Genomic DNA, 17,693 nt, shown 5'->3' on the forward strand with positions numbered 1-17,693 from the left:
TGAGTCATCTGTCTCGTTTTCTCCTGCAAAAATTGAAAGGAAAAAAATAAATCTGCTCTCAAGTGTGGCTGACTATATGAAAGTACAAAAGTATCATGGCTAATGGAACACCATCACCACGTACGCCGGGTGACACATCCCTAATCCTGTTCAAATATAAAGGCAGCACTACACAGGGATAATACAGAAACGCCAGACCTTACGGAGATACAAAAGCAACCAGCAGGATACTCACTAAGAAACCCTCCAGTGAAACATACCAGATTTACTGTCCTACACCAACCAACACATCTCTTAGAGCAACACAAGTGCTCCTGACATGGCCAACAAGAGCATTTCTCCCCATACTGAACACTAGATTTAGACAGGCATGCAATCCTGGAGGACTTCACTTGGCAGCAATCACACATGCTTCACAACGTGGTTCCACGATAGGCTCTATGAAGACACACTCGTAGACTTCCATACCATTTTATCTTTAACTATTTCTGGGTGCCTCACAAATAGTTAGCACAGCCAGGTATTAGCTAACTGTTTAATAGGAACTGAGGATTTGTCTTTCTTCTCCATAGCTAAGTAAATCTAGGAAAGAAAAAAAAAAGTGCAAGGCAGGAAAGGAAATGGAAAATGACAGGAAAGAAGCATCTTCCTCTTTCCCCTAGGATTTCAGAGCCTTCTTGTTAGGCTGTTCAGGAAGAATACTAGTATTTGCCTATATAGTCTGCAGTCCCCTCTCTTACTCCAGGTTTAATTTATATTGACCTAAAGGAGGTAGATGGGATTAGCAGACATCTCTCTATCCTTAAGGAAATGAGGCCCAGAGGTGAGGCAACTCCCAAGATGACAAATGGCAGCAGCACAAGGCCTGGGATCCAGGAGTCCTGGCACACGGCCCAGTGCTTCATACAGCACTCCGTTCTAACACCAGATTACAACAGCCTCCTAACAAACTACCAAAACTCAACTTAGCGTATAAGGAAGAGTGAAAAAGACTTAACATTCATTCTAATTTCCTAAACATAAAGAAACAGAACTGTACCCGTAAAGGGGAGAGATGAGAATGAACCACTGATGCTCGGAAAGGCCAGTGATGCTGAGAAGTGCTGGTTTCACAGAGCTACTCTTTCTATTTAGAAACACTCTATAAATACAGAAATGAGATGGCAGTGAGGAAGCCTCACAGCTAACCTAATCAACCCCCTCACCTGTATCCGACCTTTTCTCCTCCAAAAATTACTTCCTGTTTTCAAGAGCAACTACAAGTTGCCTACGTGTTTAGTTCATAAGACAGAAAAATTCCAATAGGCTTTTAACTCTTGCCCCTAGAGGATCTAGCAGAATTCCTGGATATAGTCAAACTCTCAACAAGTGTTTGCTAAATAGATGAATGGTAAGAGGTGACACATTCCTTCTTGATCACTTAAGACCAAGGGCTTGAAGATTCTATATCACAGGACAGTCTTAATCACTCATTTTCCAGCAATCATAGGCATATGCAACCAGAGATAACCTCTCCCTGTCCCTTATAGCAGATATACAAAACCTTTACTTCTCAAGATTAAAATATTAAAATGAATAAAATATCAAGGTTCTAACATATGAAAGTTATAGACTAAATTCAGTACCAAGTTAAACCTGAGCCTACACTAAACAAGCTATATACATCATATATACCCATAACTACTTATACACACATATACAATACACACACATACTCCCATTTACTGACTGGCTACTATAGACCTAAATGCTTTGTAAGTTTAATCACATTTGCACAGCTTTTCCAGGTAATTATCCTCATTTTACAAATAAGAAATCAAGGTTGAAAATGTTTAGGCAAGTGGCACTAACTAGTCAGTGGCAGAACTGAGTCTTCGACCAAGACCTATTCACGGACACTGGACCCATCAGAGGAACTAGGAGGAAAGAAAAGCTCTAAGACAGAGAAAAGTCAGAGGTGGAGAAGTGAACTAATAATGGAACAAGCAGATGGTCCCACAGAGGAGGAGGCAGGTGAAGACAGGCAGAGCCTGCATAATGGTATAGTTCTAGAACTTCTGTGACAGAGGAGTCTCCTTCAGAGTTGGTCACCAGCCAATTCTGGATGTAAAGGGCCTGATCATACCACCCCACAGTGCCCATCCTTAACTTCCTATGTGATTCTCTCTTCCTTCTAGCCACAAACTGTGCTAATCTGAGGGCGCCCCTGTTTTTCACAAACCAAAAAGCATAAACCTTAGACACCGTTGCCTCACTGTAAGAATAAAGACTATAAGAATATTTCAAAGCAACCAGATTTTTTCAAGTTAGATTAATCACTCTAAAGGCAATAAATTAACAGTTAATCTTCCTTCTTCATTAAAAGCAAACCCTTCAAGACCTATACTAGGAATAGTGCCAACCATAAAATAAGTACTCAATGAATAATTACTTATCAATTAACCTTGATATTAATTGTTAGAATCAGAGAAATGAACTCAATGAAAATTTAATTTGAACTAGAATGAATGTAGAATTATGTGAGAGAAACTTTGCTTTGATTATTTCAATCATTACGTTTAATTAATGTACTTTTAAAATCATGGAGACATGATCATCAATAGTCAGTCCTGCCATATTCAAAGATCATTTAAAAAAAAGACATTATAATATGTTTTTTAAACCATAAACAAGCTCTTAGTTTCTGGCAATATTTTCCTTCACTAGTTGAACAGCTACTCAAAAAAGGATACTCTGTAAGTTCATGACCAAAGGGTCCAGATTTTCAAATTTACAAACGCATTTGTGCACAACCCTGTGATGTTATTTTAATAACCATAATGTTTCATCATCTGCACCCGATTCTACAGAATGATGCTTGAAGCACGAGACTCGTTTGCTCACCCACCTTGACTGAGGCACTTCTATGAGATGCCCCTGTCGAAAATACGGTTTGCTGGTGAGAAGATGACAACTAAGAGGAAGACTCGATTTTGAGAAATTACAAATTATCTTCTATGTTGGAAGAACATAGAAATGTCTATGCAAAATGTGCATTTCTTCTAGAGCCTTGGTCATCCTGAAGGAGGGGTAGGGTGGGTAAACACACTTATTTTCACTATTAAGGCAGGAAATAGTCATCAGCCTCTCCAGTTATTTATGCATCTTTTTACGTTTAAAGACAGCTACCTTCACAGTATGAACGTCAAGTGGCATTTTGCAGTTTCCTCTCTATGCTGCCTAAGAACAGATGTTCTTACGCATAACCTCAATTATGCAGACTGAGCTCGAACTAGCACATAGCCACTTAAGCAAAAATACATGTTACTGAATGGTTCACATATGCAGTTTCCATTTTAAGGACATGCAGAGCAAAGGTTGAAGCATTTAAACTTTACAACTTATTTTTCTCAAAAGGCTAGAACTTAGCAAAAATAAAAATCAGTCTCCCTAGGTTGTCAAAATTGTTCTTTATATGGGCATTTTATATATTAGGCAAATTAAGCATAATGCATAAGAACATAAACATTACAACCATAACTTAAAAAATCTAGCATAAATAATTTCAACAAGTTTGTCCAATTTGTGATTTAGCAACTACATAAAAAAAGTAAAAAGGCAAAATAGTGGTTTGTTATATTTCGGCTTTGCACTCAGACCTCAGACAGAAAAAGACAATTTACCCTTTCCTTAGCCATTTAAATAAACAAGTTACACAAAAAGTAAAAGTATTTCTATTGAATTAAATATCTTACCTGCTACCCTCATGTTTCGTTTCTCAGTCTATGGCACTTCTCATTAAATAACCTCCTAAAATCAAGAGAGAAGGCAAATATCATTAAGTCTAGAATGAGCACTCCTGCCTAAATTGGTTTGACTTGAAGCATACTATATAATAAACTAATTAGACAAAGGTCATGACATTTTGAGGTATTCTACCAACATGGACACTGAATGAAACACCTCTTATCACTGGGCCTGCCTCCTTCCACTGGAACATAAAAGCCCTTGAGAGGAGGGCCTGTGCTTTATGCTTTATCCTGTTCTGTCTCTCGCTCAAGCCCCTTATTATTCTCAGTGATCCCTGCATTTCCACGGAACCTTTGATACTGGGTTCCAAATTCCCAGTGTGTGGGTCAGTATTTTCCTGGCCTGTGGATAAGTAGTTAGCTTAAATAGATTGGTAACAGTAGCTTTTTGTATTATGTGCAAGGTGTTCCAATAACTAACAAGAAAATCAATAATGCTCAATTCACTATTAGTTGAAATGTTACTATTTTCTTCAGAGTGGGCAGATGAAAGGGAGCTCGCACAAGGCAATGGTCCTTGGATGTACCCCTCCCCCTCCCCAGCCTATTTCTTACTAGTGAATGACGTAACCAAAGAGGTTAGGCTGCTTGTCCGGTCATGGAACGAACTATTTGCAGGCACGGGGCCAGGATGCAGGTCTGCAGGCCCCAGCTCTACGGCTCACTCTAGTGTGTGATGCTGCTTCGTGTCTAGGATGATTGAATTCATGTGTCCCTATGACTCGCACTTAGAGCAAAGGCTTTTGTTAGTACCAGGATCCCCTTCCTCTTCATGTTTCCAAGTTTGTAAAAGAATATATTCAGAAGTACAGAATTACAATTTTAAATATTCCAGTAATTACTGTTATTCACAGTATGTGTTACGTGTCAAATAAAGAAACTACTCTTTGATATTATTCTAAGAACAACAAGAAGTAGATGCTGGAGAAAAAATCTTTGTATGGCTACGTATGCTTCCCTCCTACAAAATAACTCAAGATAAGGGAAATCTTAAAAAGAAGATGAAAAAGTAAATGAGTTTGATAGGAGATTCATGTTCAAGTTTAACGTTCATGTTCAAGTCTACTCAAATCTATTGTACAAGAAGGGAATTCAAAAGAAAATTGTTATTAATGAGTCACATTGATAACTGATACATTTATTTTACACTGTATTTTGATACTGATGTTTCAATGCTGATGTCTGATCTATTAATTCACAGATGTTCTGAATAAAAATAGCACACCCCTGAAGGACACAGAAAGGAAATGAGACATCTGGTTTTTTCATTCACTAGTAAGAAATAGGCTAGGATGGGTTTGGGGGGTGAGCAACCAAGGACCACTGCTCTTGTTGGTGTGAGCTCCCTTTCTTCTGCCCAATTTACTCTGAAGAAAATATCAACATTTAAACTAACAGTGAATTGAGCATTATTGATTTCTTTTCCTTGCTAGTTATCTGAAAACACTGCACATAATATGAAAAGCCAATGTTATCAATCTATCTAAGTTAACTACTATCCATAGGCTAAGAAAATACTAAAAGGAAATAAAAGATCCTAAGGTATCCACAAGCCATCCCATAAAAACAAAAAAAAAAAAACTCTTGGCTTTTCAGATGAAATCGCTGACTGGTTTTAAATCATTTGTTGACTTCCAGCAAAATGGAACACTACATTTACAACACAAACACACCTTTCCTCCCAGTAATATTCCAAAATACCTTCACCCTTATCTGAATGCGGCGTAGGAAAATTTCTTTGGAAGCTGGATGATCAGTTGGGCAGACACTTTGCTGTTCTTTTTCACTATTTACATTACCTGCTGAGGAGGCCACACCTGTCCAAGCACAGTTGCCGCCTCACACCTCTGCCCCCTATCTGCACTGCCCAGCAAGCCTGCTGCGAAGCTGACGCAAGTAAGACCACAATAGAAGCGACTACAACTGTCTAGCAGAATTCATGTTTTCCATTAAATTTCTGAGAAAACAAACATTTTATAAAGTCTCTTAAACTGAAATCTCATAAAACCTCAGCCATAACACATTTTAATTAGTTTGCTTAAGAAGCAAATTAATGATGCAAGAATGTAGATCAGCATAAGGAAAAAGTACTGAATATATCTGAAAGCAAATCAGGGAACATGTTTACAATGTGCTAATTCCAAAGCATTCCTAACTTGTCTTCTTAGGATGACATTTAAAAACAAAGAAAATCACTACATATAATCATCTTAGGGAGAAAAAAGCAGAAACTTCGTGGAATAAACCTGGCATAAACCTCAGGCATTGAACCTGACAATCAGTAGGGGTAAAACAGCTTCCAAGAAAATGAGCACAACAGAAAAGGGTAAAAAGTCCTGTGCTAGAATCCACAGCTCTTTAATCCAGAATCAACAGGTGAAATAATTTATAATTTTTTGTATATTCATTAAAAAAGTAGAGATATGGAAATTAGAGCTGTTTGCCCAAATTAGAATACTGGTGGTAGAAAGAGTACTTTTAGGATAGAATAAAAAGAAAACAAAGGCTGATAGTATATTTGCCCCCCAAAGTGTAGTATAAGTCAAAACAACAAGTTTCAATGTTTCAGATAAATGCTCAAACCAATCCGGTTCCTGAGGCGTGAAAGTGCACAACCATGAGAGAGTCCACCACACACAGAGGGTCACCAGGATGCCCCTGGGCGATGAAACGCTAATAGAGTCTGTGACCCACACTGAAGAAGAGAGCCCAAATCAGGATCTCAGGCTGACATACTGAATTTCTTTGACTATCTTGTAATTTAAACATTTCCTTTAACCCAGCTACCTATTTTGGTCTAACATGGTGAAGTTTTATTAAAATCGGCCTGAATCAGCAGGCCTCAACCGAGAATCAATCAACTTCAGGACAACAGATAAAAACACAGGTCAAATGACACTTTCATTCTCTCCTTGAGAAGTAGACTTGAGGTACAAGAGGTCAATGACAAGAACACCATTTGTAGCAACAAAATAAGCCATAATAACAATTATTTACCAGGAGGGGAGGGTCTTGCCAGTTAAAAAAACAAAAAACAAAAAAACTAGGGAATAATGCATTCAGTAGTACTTTATGTACACATTCTTATTTGATGTAATCTTCCCAACAGCCCTTCCCATACAGTGGGTGTTTCAATGGCTTTATAGGTAAGGACAAGGGATATGTGTCAGGTAATATGGGGGGTACATAAGAATCTGATACTACAAACAAATACACTTCCCTCTCATCTCAGCAGTTCTCTGACATACTCTAATATAAGCAACGTGCTGACACAATTCCATACCGATCAATGTGGCCTTTGCAAAGTGCTCTAGGAATTGCTAATCTGTGCTGCCAACTAGCCACTCCAGAGATGTGACACTTTGTCAAAATGATTAAGCACATGTATTAGAACACCCTCTAAGACAGAGAGGATAGAGGAAAATGAAGCATATAAAAACACCCATTGATGTATTCAATATTAACAAACAATCATCTAAGCCAGGAGAAAATACTATAAATCCTATTTCACAAATATAAAGAAACCATCACTCAATTCAATCCAACTTTAACTCAGTGCCAGCCAAATGGCAATTTCAAATGAATCAACTGAGTGAAGTTCAGAAGACTGTAATGTTCATGCAAACTGGGGTTTTTCAAGAGGGCTGAGAGCGGGAAAAAAAGTGCAAGCAGATAGATTTAAACTCATGCAGGCCCTGTAATGGCTAATTTTGTGTGTCCGCTTGACTGGGCCATGGGATACCCAGATATTGGGTTAAACATTATTATGGGAGTGTCTGAGGGTGTTCCTGGATGAGCCTAATGTCTGAGTAAAGCAGTTTACTCCCCACAATATGAACAGTCCTCATCCAACTGGAGGCCTGAATAGGACTAAAAAGGCTGAATAAAGGAGAACTCGCTCCCTATGTCTAGTCTTCCATCTGGAACATCGGTCTTTAAATGTGGACTGGGGCGCCTGGGTGGCTTAGTCGGTTAAGCCTCCAACTTCGGCTCATGTCATTATCTCGCAGCTCAGGAGTTTGAACTCCGTGTTGGGCTCTGTGCTGACAGCTCAGAGCCTGGAGCTGCTTTGGATTCTGTGTCTCCCTCTCTCTCTGCACCTCCCATGCTCATGCTCTGTCTCTGTCTCTCAAAAATCAATAAATATTTTAAAAATGTAAAAAAAAAACAAATCTAGTCTGAAACTTACATAATTGGCTCTCCTGCTTGCCTGGGACTTTTCAGCCTCCATAACCACATGAACCAATTCCTTATGATTTTCTATTGATCCTAGACAGATATCTTCTCTCCTCTCAGTTCTGATTCTCTGAAGAACCCAGGCTAATAACAGACTCCCTCAAGATCAGAATGTAGATTAAAATTTCAGTCCTAGAGCAGCTAAAGAAAACAAGGGAAATGAGGTAACACTGGAAACAAAAGGTCACTGTACCTAAAAGTCATGAGGGTGAGTTATTCCGATGTGGTTTATAAACAGAACTATGGTATTAACAACACTATTTGGGGGGGGGGGGAACCCTTCATTCATATGAAAACAGAGAAAATGTTGGCAAACTTTCTTCTGTAAAAGGGCCAGATGGTAAATATTTTAGGCTTTGTGGACCATACATATGGCCTTCATAGCAACTACCCTGCTCTGCAGTTGTAGCTGGAAAAAAGCCATAGACAATATGTAAACAAATGGGCCCAGTTGTGTTATAATAAAACTTTATTTATGAACACTGAAATTTGAATTGCATTAAGTTTTCATGTCACCAAGTATCATTTTTCTTTTGAATGTTTTCCAATCACTTAAAAATGTAAAAATCTATCTTGGTTTGTGGGCCACATAGACCCATGGGTCACAATTTGACAACTCAAGACAGAAGAATAAAAAATAAAATTTAAATTAAAAACAACTTACAAAACAGATCATGCCTTAATATTCCAACATTTCTCTCAGGGTTACTTACTGAATATCAACCTGCACAAGGCTTCTACCAGTCCTCTTAAAAGAACTGCTATAGAAGTAGGACAGATCAAAGAACCCTAAATTCTGTGTTCTGTACGTGCTAATCACACACTTTCACAATCAGCTGCTCTCCATGGGAAGAAGCATATACTCCATGAGGAACAACGGATTCTCTTCAAAGGAAGGAAAACAAATCCTTCCTTTCCTATAGCCGAGGCAGCCCATCTATAGCAAAGACAGGTATAATCTAGACTTTGAAACGTTTTCCAAAGCAGGTATAAACTGGATAGGGGCGCCTGGGTGGCTCAGTTGGTTAAGCGTCCGGCTTCAGCTCAGGTCATGATCTCATGGTCTGTGGGTTCGAGCCCCATATCGGGCTCTGTGCTGATAGCTCAGCGCCTAAAGCCTGCTTCAGATTCTGTGTCTCCCTCTCTCTCTTCTCTGCTGCTTGTGGTCTGTCTACCAAAAATAAATAAAACATTAAAAAAATTTTTTAAGAAACTGGATAAAAATTAGTCTTATCACAACCCATTTCATTAACTGTAAAATTATGTTGGTGAGGAGAAACTGACACAATTGTTTTCTTTACATAGGCAATTAAAAGTGATTATTTTTGTGATAGGCGTAAAGCAGGGAAGGTTTACTGTGTATCTGTTTGAACAACTATTAAAATTACAAATATTAAGCTTTCAAAAACGTTTACTTTAATCAGAACAGAATAAAACAAAACAGAGCACCTATGTCCACAGCAGCTGCGAGCTGCTCTTGATGGTCCCGCTCACACAGATGCCACCACACACTCAACATTGCCGGGCTGGACACATTTTTGAAATAACAAAAGGAAGAGGGGTGAGAACAAGGCACTCATGTGAAAAAAGTCTGAACATTTAAAAACTAATTATGATATCTGAGCTGTTCTCACTGTTACAAATAGTGTGAATTCAATAGGATTTAGTGTATTAATACTAAATGCTTAATAGAAAGAAATCCAATTATTAACTTCAGAAAGTATTTTAGTACTAGTAGGCCACTCTGATTCTCAATTCTAGAAAAGACATTCATTTAAAAGAATCTACCACTTTATGGGGCGCCAGCGTGGCTCAGGCAGTTGAGCGTTGGACTCTTGGTTTCTGTGCATATCATGATCTCACCGTTCACGAGTTCAAGCCCCACACCAGGCTCTGTGCTAGTAGTGTGGAGCCTGCTTGGGATTCTCTCTCCCTCTCTCTCTCCCTCTCTCTCTCTCCTGCTCTCTCACCCTCTCTCTCAAAATAAATATATAAACTTTAAAAAAATTTAAAGAATCTACCCCTTAAATACACACATTACACACCTTTTAAACTGGGTATAACCTGGTAATAATTAAGGCAGAAAAAAATTTAATGAGTACCTAACAACTAGAAATGTATTCCAGGCTTTTAAAGGGTTAAACTAGTCTTACATTTTGACTAGAAGAAAACAGGAAACAACAACAAAACACAACGCACTGTTTCCTTTGGGAAGGAGGAGAGATCTGCACAGATTCTCTAGTGCCAAGAATAACCAGTTTTCCAAATGATCTCTGAGGAAAACACAAATGTATCTACTCCTTCTGCAAAGGGTCTTTCAGGGGCGCCTGGGTGGCTTAGTCAGTTAAGCGTCCGACTTTCGCTTAGGTCATGATCTCGCAGTTCCTGTGTTCGAGCCCCGCATCGGGCTCTGTGCTGACTGCCAGCTCAGAGCCTGGAGCCTATTTCAGAGTCTGTATCTCCCTCTCTCTCTGACCCTTCCCTGCTCACGCTGTCTGTCTCTCTCCCTCTCTCCTAGAAATAAATAAAAAATATTAAAAAAAAAAAGAAAGAAAGAAAGAAAAGGGGCTTTCAGAAACATGAGACTGCAAGGCAACAGACCAAAAACCTTATTTAAAAACTTTTAAAGGCGCCTGGGTTGCTCAGTTGGTTAAGCATCCGACTTCGGCTCAGGTCATGATCTCACAGTTTGTGGGTTTGAGCCCCATGTCGGGCTCTGTGCTGACAACCAGCTCAGAGACTGGAGCCTGTTTCAGATTCTGTATCTCCCTCTCTCTCGGACCCTTCCCTGTTCATGCTGTCTTTCTCTCTCTCTCAGAAATAAGTAAAACATTTAAAAATTTTTAAACTTTTAAATGGTTCAAGAGAGCCAATGAGTCTTTCAGAATTTTAATTTTCTGTAGAAAACCTTGGGAAGAGAGGAATATACATAATCTATGCCTAAATTTTTTAAGTCACGTAAACTACTGTCAAATGGCTTTTATTTTCTAATGCAGCATCATAGTGAAATGACATTCAAAAGATGATTTGTATCTAATTACGGCTAAGAAACAGAAACAGAATTAAAAGCATATTATGAAAAAGCAAAATGAGCCACAAAGTGTTTTTAACTCCCCTCTAGAATGTTAACTAATGCTTAATGTGAAGCATTCTGAGATTGTTCTGGGGTGAATCTTGCTTCCCTCCCACCCCCCCTTCCCCCCCCCCGCCCCGCTCCAGTCTACCATAGATACCTACACCTTGTTTTTATTTCGTTCTCCCGGCAGGGAATGGAGAGAGCCACACTGGAAAACTTCTCTCTGATCCACAGCAGCTAGATAAAACTCCTTTCTTCCAAGAACGAAATGTGACAAAGTTGAACTATAAAATCAACCTGTCTCTCCACTTAGAAAAGGGAAGATGCCCTGCTAAAATCATGTAAGGGCCCCGCCTACACCGACTTTACCCCAAAGACTCAACGGAGGGGGCGGTAACTGAACTGGACAGCCACACACACTACATCCTGATGACAAAAGTATTGCAACACGGTTCACCTCCACCATAAGGGCTCCACAGCATACAACTCCTCCAACCAGTGTGAATCAGCTAGACCTCAGGTTCCTTCCTCTTCAGCTGTTTGAGGTATCGGGTTTCGGAAATATTTCAGTTGATCAGCAAGCTTTTTAACCATGTTTTCTGTAAATACTTCAGGTGATTAAAGACTAAACGGACACATGTTCTGCTTGCCCTCCCAAATCTAACAGGACTAAGCAAGGTTTTCCTGGCAAAAAGATTTCACTGTCCAAGAGGATACTCGTGAAGGAAGCACCATGGCTACGTGGGGTTGCTCTTCACTGAATTCTCGTTAGTGGAGAAAGATCAGTCCTAACCCACAGGCGTTCTGTCATACGGTCCCCAGTGTGCCACCACGACACTTCCTGAATTGGCAGCCAGAGTGCAGGTTTACTCAGACACAGATTGCTGTGTACCCAGACTGCTGTGATTACTGCCACTCCCTCCTAGAACTAGCCAAGATAGGACACAGGTGGCTGGTGTCTATGCCTATTATCAACTCCTGGCAGCTAAGGACTAAGAGAAAAAGGGTGATTTTAAAAAAAAAAGAGAGAGAAATAGAAATCAAACGATCAAGCCACATGTAATGTCAATGTAACATTAATATCTCAGTGAACTGAGATCCTACAAAATGAGTAGTTACAAAATGGAAATCACTAATGTCTTTGTAGATATTAGAAAGAAAACTGAACTATCAACACACCAATGGCTGGAAATGGTTAGGATGAAAATGATATGAGCCCAAACTAGAGTGCATTACACTCATCTATCCAGCAGCTATCTTACATCTGAAAACAAGTCAGAATAATCTTCAATACAAACAAATGTCAAGTAAGGACGCCTTACATTAAATTCTACTACAAACAAATATTTACATGGTAAAAGGTCTAAAGAAATGCTACATAATTATTTTATTGTACAGCTTCTATGAGTCACAATAATCGTTTATCTTAAAAGGGGTCTGTGGTTCCTCAGATCCTAAGATGATTTTATTGATTCTAAGGTGCACACTACTTCCCTCATTTTAACAGGTAAACTGGGATGAGGCTTACAACCATAGTTTTCTCCCACAGTAGTATACAAAATAATGGTGCACCTTATAAACATCTTAGATTCAATGAAACAGCATTATCTAGTTCTCTCAAGCCCTAACTACAATGTAACCCCCCTGCACGGACACCATAATTATTGGTGGGCTTTTTAAAATGCAAATTCCTGAGCCCAGAATCCCTAGAAGGATTAAAACTCTTGCCAATTTAAGGAGTTCCCCAAGTGGTTCTCACTCTCCCTCTGACCTGAGAACTTGGGATCTACACTACAATGATCTGAACACACAGACAAGTTTGGGGGTGGGGAGCGGGGCAAATCTAGGCCAAAAAAGCCCAAAGGTAAAACTCCTAGAACAAGAATTTCATTCTTTCCTTAACAGTGAATGGAAATCAAGCTGACTCTGGGCCAGGTCTCCTGTGGGGATGAGGAGGGAGAGGCGGGCAGTGAATAAACCCGGACACAATGTGCTGAGGAACAGAGGAGAGAACTCCGGTTTGCAATGGTTACAACAGTATTCGATTCAAAATTCCCTGAATGTGTTGGTGCAGCTTTTCCTCACCTACCAAAGCAGAATTCTGCTTAAAAAGCTCTAATCCAGTGGAAGAAATGAAATGGTGATCAGATTTCTGCCACCGAAAGCGCCAGCAACATGCCAAAAACAGAAAGGAAACTGACATCTAGTTCTCCCGGCTCCTTCAGAGTTCTACAGCTGTGGGCTAAACAGCTGTAATGTGAGGCCCTTTAATCCTCCACTATACCATCCAGGGAAAGAAAGATGGATAGATAGAAACAGATGAGAACAAGGGCAAAAACAAAACTAAATACATTTTAACTGTAAGAAGCTGAACGTATGTAGGGTAAAGAAGTGTCCAGGTCACAGGTTGCAACTACGAAAAAGATTACAGAAAGGCACAAGTTTACATACACTAGAACTACCTTGATCTCCCGCAACTATTTTGCATTGTATCAGATGAGAAGTTACAAGTTCCTATTCTGAATGGATGTTTTAATTCCCCCACATACCTACTGCACTTAACACTGTCTTTAAACAGTCTGCAGAACTGAACTGAACCAGAGCAGACAGAATTCTGTAGGTCAAACCTTCTAGAAGAACTGGAGGAGCAGAGAGGTTCCGCCCTGCAAGGCACGCCATTTCCACCACAAAAGCTGAATGAGGGTTAGCAGCCATTTGCAAAGAACAGGTGGTAAGAGCTTCTAGTGGTAAAACGTCCTGAACCACTTAAGAAATTCATCTTTGTTGACCCTATGTCCTTCAAAATCATATTTAATGACCACTTAACTGCATATAATGAATGGTACCGATAGTATATCTGACATCTGGGGTCCTGTAGACCTTATGACGAAAATCAACGCAGGAACTGACGGGCTGCTATAGCTGTCCATGTACCTTTCTCAATAGCACACAAAAACTCACCAGGGACCATCAATGGTTGAATGGCTAAACAAAATGTGGAATGTAACCATGCATGGAATATCATTCTGCCATAAACCAAATGAAGTAGATGCATGCTATATACAGATGAACCTCTAACACATGATGCTAAGTGAAAGAAGCTAGACAGAAGAGATCATGTCTTGTATGACGCCATTTATATGAAACATTCAGAACAGGTAAATCCACAGGGGCAGAAAGCACACCAGTGGTTGCCAGGGGCTCAAGGGAAGGGGGAATGGGGATAACTGTTTAGTGGATGTGAGGTTTCCTTTTGGAAGGAGGAAAATGTTTTTGAACCAGAGGCCATGACTGAACACCCCTGTGACTATACTATATGTTAGTGAAGTGTACACTTTAAAATGGTAAATTTCATGTTATCTGAATTAAATGTAATTTCCTAAAGAAGGAAATTAGAAGAAACTCACTAGAGCAAAAAATGAAAAAAATCACAAACAGTAGATGAAAAAAATTAGATTAAAAATAAGGGGAATGTAAATCATCTCAGAATAGTTTCAATCGAATGGAATAGGCCAATGAAGAAGAGAATGAAAGAATACAAGTGGGGTAAACAGTGGAAACTTAGAGGAATTGGAACACTTAATTTCCTCCTTGGACAGAAAGTCAGCTGACTGTACTTTAGGAGCTGAATAAAAATCACAAAACCTTTTAAAGTTTAAAGATCTTGGGAATCTTGCTCAATTTCCCCAAGTTAAGAAAATAAAGCACTGCCTGGAATTAAATAATTTGGTCTATGACATTCATGAAGCAACTAAATGCAGAATTTCTGCTTAAAATCCAGATGATGTGATCCCAAGGACAGGAACCTTTCTGGACTAAGTTCAAGACAAATGTTTACTATTGTGCTAAGCTGTTAGCTAGACTGACTTTTGTGAGACCTGGGAAAAATCGGTTGATTCTTGGGTCTTACAGCTTTCAGCTTGAAGAAATGGGTATAAAAATGAAAACAAAAAGAGAGAAAGATTCACTGCCTCAAAGAAAATAGCTTTGTGGAGGGCTGGCTGTCTTATTCATAGTATCTCTGATACCCATAACTGGCACATACCAGGTACTTCAATAGTTTTAAAAGAATACAAAAATCTTTGAATACTGACACTCACCATTTAAATCTAAAATCTGTAGTTAAAAAAAGCTAGGACTCTTCTAAGCCAAAACCGAGACTACTACTTTTTGCCATTCAACAATCTCTTGGCCCGTTGACCCTCTCCCCAATTACCTTTCCTTTTTAATGTATCTTCATTAATTATGAAAGATTAATTACCCATGTGTAAGGTAGCAATCCAAATTCTGTAATTGTAACAAAACATCCATTAAGTCTATTTTGAAAGTCCCTTTAACCCACTGGTGCAGTCTTATTTTGATTCCCTTTTGCAACACAAGTCTCCTAACAATGGGGATTTTGGAGAAACCTGGCCTGTGTCCTTTTTAAAAAGCCTTATTTGTGTTTGACTCTGTGAGGTCCTCAGGTCAAGAATCACTGTATCTTTTTATTTCTCACTGTCAAGAAATGCTAGTCTTTAGTGAGCTGAGAAAACGTTACATGGAATTTGTGGAACAAAGCTTCTAACACCTGCATAAAATTGGAGGTGGGGAGGAATGTAACTTTAGTAATCAGCTAGAGAATTCAAGAGACTGGAAGCCTTTAGAAAGAGGTACATTTAATGATATGATCAAAACCAATGCCAATTCTGCCAATTTCTTGTTGAAGAGCATAAGCTATTAACTTTATTTTCTAACTTATTTGGAGAGCTCTTCGTACTCTGGAGTGCACCATATGAGTATCAGTAATATTTCCAAAAACTTGGAAAATCTAGCAATATACTACTCGCCCTGCAAGGGAGTCAAGGCCCGAGGGGTCCGGCATCTACTCTCATCATCAACCTTTACTTAACCTCTAGAGGAGTTCATATTTTCATCAGCAAAATTAAGAAAAAGGACTTACTTTCTTGCTTGTGACGAATAAATGTACATATGAAAGCATTTAGCACAGTGCCTAGTAAGCAATCTAATATTATCTAGTATCTTGTATCCATATATTGTATCTATATCCTCCTGTCTAAATACAATAAAAACAAAAGGTTCTGTCGATTAGACAGCAGCTCTGTATGATAATGAAACTTAAAAAAGCGGGGGTGGGGGATACGATGATGAGGCACAGCTAGAGATCTCAATCTCAAATGGTCACTTTGTCATTTATATTACTTAGACCTAGGCTCACTCACCGTTGTACACGGTAGAGAATTTGGGGGATAGCAGTCAAAACAATGGGTAAGAAAAAGAAAGAAGGGACAGCACATTCATGAATGACACCGAATATCAAGGAGCTGGATAAATTTTAAAACTGAGAAGTACCTCCAGTTTAGGAGACGCTAAAACTTGACAAGTGAGCCGGCACGGCCCTCCACAGGGTACAAATGCAACATCCAGCTCCACCCTCGCCGCCTTCGAGCACTCGGCCCGGCTTCCCACCGCGAGCCGGAGCCCCCGCGCCAGGTGCAGGCGCCGCCCCGCCCTCCGCGGACCCGGGCCGGGAGACGCCGAGCTGGGGATGCGCGGCCGCGGCGGCGGCCCGAGCCCGGCCGGCCGACCGCGCTCCGGGGGCTCCGGTCCTACCCGCGCGCCCCCCCCCGGCCCCCACTCCGCGGGACACGCCGCGACGACCCGGCGCGCCCTGGGGCCCGCCCCCGGCCGGCGGTGGCGGGGTGAGCGGAGGATGAAGGTGAAGGTGGGTGCCCGGCTTCCCCCAGACGCCCTCCGTCCCTCCCCGCCCTCGGGCCGCGCGGCTCCCTCCGCCTCCTCGTCCACCTCACCGGCCTCCCGCCCGCCTCTCCGCCGCGCGCGCCTGCCTTCCGGCTTCTCAGCTGTCAGTCCTGCCGGAGGCCGCCGGGACCCAACGCCGCCGCCTCCCGCTCCCGGGCTCCTCCGGCTTCCCCTCACCCCCGCGAGTGGCCAGGAGGAAGCCAGCTCGCCGCTGGGCCTTCTCCCCGCTTCGCCGCCGCGACCAATGGGCCCCCGCCGCCGGGAAGCCGCGCACGCCCCCTGGCGGTGGAGGACCGAGCGGGCGCCCGGCCGGCCGGTGGGAAGGGCCGGTGAGCGGAGGGAGGGGTTGGCCCGCAGTCCAGAGGTCCCCGGCGCCGCGCTGCGCCCTCTGGGCTTGCCACGTGGGTGCAGCGGTGGCGGCGGGGGGCGGAGGCTAGCCCCCGGGGGTGGGAAAGATGTGTCACGCCCTCTTTGCTCTCATTCACACGCTTCGGCTCGTGTGAGGGTCTTTATCAACCTAGGATATTAGGCAATTACCCAAGCCAGCCAACCTATCGTGGAAATACTACCTGCCTGGAGCGCTGGAACGCCGATAACCGTAAACGTTTGGCCCAAGGGAAAAAAGGTAGCGCGTGTATTTTGCGCGTCATTTTTGTTTAATTTGCTTAGTAACACAGGGATAGAATTGCTTTTCTCCTCTACACACATTTTTTTCTTCCTGCAGTAAAGTTGATAACTGGGAAATCAGTCTGAACCCCATTATACAAAGCCTGACCTGACAACACAAAATTGTTTCATAGTGCATATTCACATTCGAGAACAATTAATAACTA

General features: G+C 41.2%; 2 protein-coding genes across 2 annotated transcripts in view; one reads left to right on the plus strand and one right to left on the minus strand.

Moving 5' to 3' along the window:
* WNT16 (Wnt family member 16) overlaps positions 1-11,729 on the plus strand; it is a 70,812-nt gene extending 59,083 nt beyond the window's left edge. The window contains exon 6 of the mRNA XM_039222861.1: positions 11,291-11,729. The gene's annotated coding sequence lies outside the window, so the exon portion shown is untranslated. The remainder of the gene's footprint in view (positions 1-11,290) is intronic.
* Positions 1-17,048, minus strand: part of FAM3C (FAM3 metabolism regulating signaling molecule C) — a 56,887-nt gene extending 39,839 nt beyond the window's left edge. Inside the window, exons 1-2 of the mRNA XM_039222863.1 lie at positions 16,911-17,048; positions 3,735-3,789 (exon numbers count right to left, since the gene is read on the minus strand). Of these exons, the coding sequence (XP_039078794.1) occupies positions 3,735-3,747 (13 nt within the window). The 5' untranslated portion in view covers positions 3,748-3,789; positions 16,911-17,048. The remainder of the gene's footprint in view (positions 1-3,734; positions 3,790-16,910) is intronic.
* Between the last annotated feature and the right edge of the window lie 645 nt (positions 17,049-17,693).

Source organism: Hyaena hyaena, unplaced genomic scaffold (assembly GCF_003009895.1).
Source record: "Hyaena hyaena isolate Hyena2069 unplaced genomic scaffold, ASM300989v1 scaffold_1207, whole genome shotgun sequence".
NCBI lineage: Eukaryota > Metazoa > Chordata > Mammalia > Carnivora > Hyaenidae > Hyaena > Hyaena hyaena.